The sequence below is a fragment of the Laetiporus sulphureus genome (genome assembly GCF_001632365.1).
Source record: "Laetiporus sulphureus 93-53 unplaced genomic scaffold LAESUscaffold_23, whole genome shotgun sequence".
Lineage (NCBI taxonomy): Eukaryota > Fungi > Basidiomycota > Agaricomycetes > Polyporales > Laetiporaceae > Laetiporus > Laetiporus sulphureus.
The window spans coordinates 1,362-6,747 of record NW_024468532.1 but is presented as its reverse complement, the minus strand read 5'-3'; the positions used below and the strand labels follow the sequence as shown (position 1 = coordinate 6,747).

General features: G+C 55.6%; 2 protein-coding genes across 2 annotated transcripts in view; both read right to left on the bottom strand.

Moving 5' to 3' along the window:
* The window catches only part of LAESUDRAFT_714538 (uncharacterized protein), a gene marked incomplete at both ends in the record, with an annotated part of 4,940 nt that extends 4,360 nt beyond the window's left edge, over positions 1 to 580 (bottom strand). The window contains 2 exons of the mRNA XM_040907076.1: positions 15 to 292; positions 405 to 580. Coding sequence (XP_040763559.1) covers positions 15 to 292; positions 405 to 580 — 454 coding nt within the window. The remainder of the gene's footprint in view (positions 1 to 14; positions 293 to 404) is intronic.
* Positions 581 to 2,122: 1,542 nt separating this feature from the next.
* Positions 2,123 to 4,609, bottom strand: LAESUDRAFT_726394 (cytochrome P450). Its single transcript, XM_040909027.1, has 10 exons — positions 4,543 to 4,609; positions 4,155 to 4,488; positions 4,009 to 4,086; positions 3,700 to 3,955; positions 3,613 to 3,636; positions 3,484 to 3,558; positions 3,258 to 3,417; positions 2,931 to 3,181; positions 2,786 to 2,875; positions 2,123 to 2,706 (listed from the first exon to the last, which is right to left on the bottom strand). Exons 1-10 carry the CDS (start codon positions 4,588 to 4,590, stop codon positions 2,319 to 2,321), a joined length of 1,704 nt encoding a protein of 567 aa, XP_040763558.1. The 5' UTR covers positions 4,591 to 4,609; the 3' UTR covers positions 2,123 to 2,318.
* Positions 4,610 to 5,386: the final 777 nt, after the last annotated feature.

Genomic DNA, 5,386 nt, shown 5'->3' with positions numbered 1-5,386 from the left:
GGGTGGGGTAACACCAGGCTTTGGGATCGTAACGGGAGGCGGAAGGATGAGCCGCCGTTGCGACCATGGATACGCTGGCCGCTGCTGCTGGCCCTGAGGTTGTTGCTGTTGCCCAGACGGGCCTTGAGACTGGAGTTGAGACGGCGAAGAATTGTACTGGGTGCTTTGTGGGCTGCCATTGCCCGGTTCAACGGAGACGCTGCCGTTTCGAGCCTGGCGTTGTGCCTGCACTTGTGGCGGGATGCCGTTCTGCTGTCCGTGAACGTTTGGGCTCCCACGTCCATTCAAAGAGCTGCAGGGGACGCGTTCAGTGACGGCGGTCTCGGCATGGAGGACACACAGCGCATAGAGACGATAGAGCGCCGGGCCGAACGAGGCATGATTGAAGAGCATTGTACACTCACCCATCATAGCTCGTCTCCTTCGAAAGCTGCTTAGGCGCAGGTGGCTGCTGAGCCTGTTGCTGGGCCTGCTGTTGGGCCTGCACCTGCTGAAGCTGTGCGAGGGCGGCGCTCGCAGATGGGACGATGACTGCAGCTGCAGGCGGGGGAGCATGCTTCTTCCGTGTGAAGAATGACATTCTTCTGGATCTGGGATCTAGGAGCGACGGTATGGCTGCTAGATGCGCGGAGCGCAGGTGGGGAGGACGACGGGAAGGAGGGGAGGGGAGAGAAGAGCTCAGCAGGCCCGCCTGTGATGAGCGGAGGATGGACGTGCAGGACGGGACAGTTCCTCGCTACAGCGCGCCTCTAGCAACCGCCTCGCGCTGATCCCCGTTTGCGCCTGTTTGCCGTCCCCGCATTCACCATCTCCCATTATTCTGCTTTCGCGTATGACCACTGCCAACGTAGCTTTCGTTCACGACGACCGCCCGACAAAGTGCTACGGTTCCAGCGCACCGCCCACCTCGGACATCATGCTCAGCGTTGCCAACAATATTGGTTCCCTCCTCCGCTCTCCTACCGCTGGCAGATGCGATTCATCAATGCGTAATCCATAATCACGTCCATGCCCCTTTCGTTGATGTGATCAAGAACAGACAACATTGATCTCCACGAGACTTGGGCAACCGTGATGATCTATGCCGCAGCTGTACCTCAGATGAGCTTGTTCGGGCCAGTGCACCGCTCAGGCTGCCAACTGTGAGATCGCACTACATGCTATGCTTGTTGTCTGAACGCTTTCTGCCGGCAAGAGAATGTTATGAAAGTCTGTTCATTGCGTAACGTGTGGAACGTTCATCATGAACCTGTATCACGAATTTGGAACTCCTTTGCGCGAGTTGGAGACCGTCGCACCGCCTCTACGTTCCGCATACCGTTTGACCCGTTACGCGAAAAGCTAGATTCCTCGAGGCACGATCCTCGACCCTCAGCAAAACAGGCACGGTTGATACAGGTTAATGGAATTCGCCTTGATAAATGCATTCGACATCGTTAGCCCACACGTAGCGGCATACGGTACGGGACTTCCAACATTGCAGAAAACAGGGAGTCAAATAGGGCCACAGCTGAATTCGGGACCCCCAGGACTCCGGAATCTACGCGACGTCGATACGAAACCTTAAGAACTCATGGGAACTCGCCCCCAAACACATGTATGTACGTACATGTGAGGATCGCACGCTTGCTGGATGTGATGTTGAAGATGTATGTCGTCAGCAGGCCTGTCATGAGGTCAACAGCGAGGTCTGCGCCCGATAATTATGCGATCGAGTGTAAACGGATCCCAAAGTTAATGTCCATGTCAAGCTGATGGCGCTGTAGAAGGTGTTTGCATTGTGCACAATTATATGGGCAGGGCAATGATTGAAACCGTCTGATTGCTCGTGCTGCAGCAAAAGGCGGGGGTCGCGGCGGAGTCCGATAACGTTCTGCGAAACAGGGCGAACATAGCGTAGCAACTATTCACTCGCCTCGCGAACGCGAAACGTCATAAATAAACGCGTGACCACCCATCAGTTTTAAGCGCTCGCCCGACCACCCTGCAAAGTTATACGCATTCTCTACCCCACTCCTCCCTCCGCCCAAGCAAAGTGCTGGTCCCCCACCCTCTTAATAGTTTGCGTCTCGATACTTCGTCCCGTGATCCCCTCTTGTATTCCTCCCCTACACCGCACATAGCGCGGTATACAAATACATGTACAAAAAAAAAAAAGTGCTGGTAAAACTAATTAAACTCTGCCTTGTCATGTGAGGCCGGATACGAACAGCACGCTGCATCTAAGCACCAACATTGAGCACGTACGAGCGCTCAGTGCAGGAAGGCCTTTGCGACAGTCACCACCTACGAGAATCCGCCATTGACAATCCTCATCATTACTCCCTCATCATCTCTCCCGGAACCGCCCTTACCGTAACCATCACCGGTAATGCGCCTTTCTGCGCCAAGAACAAATCCTGCATGTCTTCCTCCCACCTCTTCGCATCATACCCCTTCGCAAACTCCAACCTAAACGCCTGCAGCACGCTCGCAAGCACCATGCGCAGTTCCATGAGAGCGACAGGACGTCCCGCGCAGTTCGCGGGGCCCGTCGAGAACGGGATGTATGCGCGTTGCTCGAGGACAAAGTCCGCCTTGGTCTCGGAGGACGAGACGAGCCACCGTTCTGGCCAGAATGTATCGGGCTTGGGAGAGAAATAGCTCGGGTGGTGGTGCAGGACGTACGGAGGGACGTACACCGCGGTACCCTCTGGGATGAAGTCGCTGCGTTAAGCATGATCAGTTAATCGACTCTCGATGACGAGGTGGCAACAGAGCTGATCGAATACGACAGGCCGCTCACCCTGATCCGAGTATGTGGCCGCCGCTCCCAGGCTCAGGCGCACGCTGGAGACACGTCAATATAGACGGTAGGAGGCGCAGGGACTCGTTACTACGCCGGGCATCCATCAGCTCGTCTCTTCACAATATCGCCGCCGGATACGTACATGACCGCGTTGAGGTACTCCATCTGTGCAAGCTTTGCACAGTCGACAGGATCACCCTTCCCTGGCGGAAAATTCGCGTCAATCTCCTCCTGCAGTCGCGCGTAGCACTCCGGGTTCGCGAGGAGAAAGTAGAGTGTATTGCTGAGTGCGGTAGCGGTGGTGTCCGAGCCCGCAACGACAGCCAGCATGGCTGCATTAGAGGGTATGATAGGCGGTGGCTCGGAGTCGTTGTGCTGCTTGCCTTCGTCGAGCTGCGCTGGTCGCGTCGGTCACGATGACATCCACGCGCACCTTACAAGAAAGGAGCACGCCGCGATGAGGACATACCAGATGGTAGAACAGGTCGTTGTGCACGGGACCATCCTTTAGGCGCTTCGCAATTTGCTTGGACGCGAACTGTCCGAGGGCGAGCATCTCCGTGACTGCCCAGGGGATGTACAGCAGCACGGGAGCAAACCATGGGATGTGCTGTGTTAGGGCGGGAAGGCTATCGACGCGGTTGGGTTAGTGGGATGTGAGCGAGGCGGCGGGAGTTCAGAGTAAGTGCACTCACTACAGCTCATCCTCGAGCAACTGCCACAGGCCGTGCTTGTCGCCATCGCGAAGGAGGTCGAAGGGCGCACCAAAACTACACGTAGAGAACAATCAGTAGCAGTGAAGACAGAGAGCGCAAGGTACCCACGCAAAATCTCCCATAAAATCAAAGCTGACCGAGAAAATACGCGTTCATCAGCTTGTCAACGTCATATTCATGCAGTTCGCCACTCACGAGAAGAAACTGAGCCAGCGCGCCATATCCGTCTGCGCCGTCCCGCCGTCTCGCTCGCACTCTCTCCTGATCCCGTCTACGAGCATGCTTGCAAGCTCCATCGCGATCGGCTCGTAGCCCTTGACTGCCTGGGTGGTGAACACGCGGTTCCAGATGCGCCGCGCTTCGGCGTGGTGCGTCCTGTTACGCGACTCGATCAGCGTGCCACGAACGCTCTGTGTGCCCTTGCGGCCCTCGTTCCGGCGACCTTCCCACACTTTACAAACTCAGGTGAGGTCTCATGGTTGACATAGAGAGCGAGCAGCTTACGGGGTCCCTTATGCATGCCATTTGCGCCCAAGATGGATGGGAGGAGCTCAACGTCAATCACTGATAGTTCATTGGGCCCTGCGTTGTCACGCATATATTCAGCATCGACCCGCTTCATCCGCAACACTAGCTAGCACGACGCCTACCGACGCGCACGACTGGCCCATACGTCTCGTGCAACTGCCTAAAGTACTCATGCAGCTTCCCACGGGAAGTCACGTATACCAGCCAGAGCTTTGAGAGCTTGCACGGCAGGGGCCCGGGGTGCTTTGCGAGCGGATGCCACGGCGAGAGGCGATACGCGACGAGAGACGCGAGCAATGTTGAGAAATGGACGGCATACGAGAGTAACACAGAGTGGGCTGTTGACTGCAGGGCAGGGCGGAGCACTGCAGCAGGTATTGCCGGAAGGAGACCAAGTAGCACACTGAGCGAGAGGAGGTCGTTCAGTTCGTATCTCTTGAATATCACGTATGCGACCTATCAGATCCAGTGATCAGCATGCGACGCGTCCAGGAGAGGCTCCAGACTTACGAAGCCAAGGCCAAAGGCCAACGCGAGGCCGCCTTCGAGCGTCGACATAATTGTCGCGGGATGGTTGTGTAAAACGTAGCGGTTGAACGCAAGTGCGCCTTACGATCTCTGACAGAAGCGCGCGCCTCTCGGTACGCCGTGGAACGCAAAATGACACCGTCACACATGGTGAAGTAGTGGTCATTGCAATGATTCTCCAAGAATATGGGCAAATGGGGTGGCTCGCCGCATTATCCACGCGAGATCGCGAAAGGCTAGCTCAGTAGCGACTATAGACGCCATCGATGCCCTGGACGCGACCTCATGACACCGCGTAGAATGATCATGTCTTCAATTGCATTGCTCTATGCCGTAATCGTGTGTCAATTTCCCTCACGGTTCTCTATCCCAAAGTTCTATTTCCAAGACCTTGTTTCTTCGACTTCAAGAACGGTTTGGATACTTTATGTTCTCTGCAATGCGATTGGAACTGTGAGCATCAGGAGGATTAAGCAAATCGAAGATACACACCAGTCTCCAAGACGTGTATGACGTCTGGATCCTCGGGCTCTCCTCCGAGACCACCAAGCACAAACACCCGCGAGCCCACGGAAGCCATAGCATGCCCAGAACGGGGGCTCGGTGCCGGACCCATCTTCTGAAACATATACCATCGCTGGTCTAAGAAGTTGTGATAAACATTCAGCTGACATATAGAAGGTCATGAAAATGCACTCACTGGATATCTTGAAGGCGCCAAGGTCGCCCAAATCCTTTCCATCCACTCCCCTATCTCCAAATACATAAATTACATCATCAACTAGCGACGCAGCGTGGCCTTCTCGTGGCGAAGGAATGTAACCGA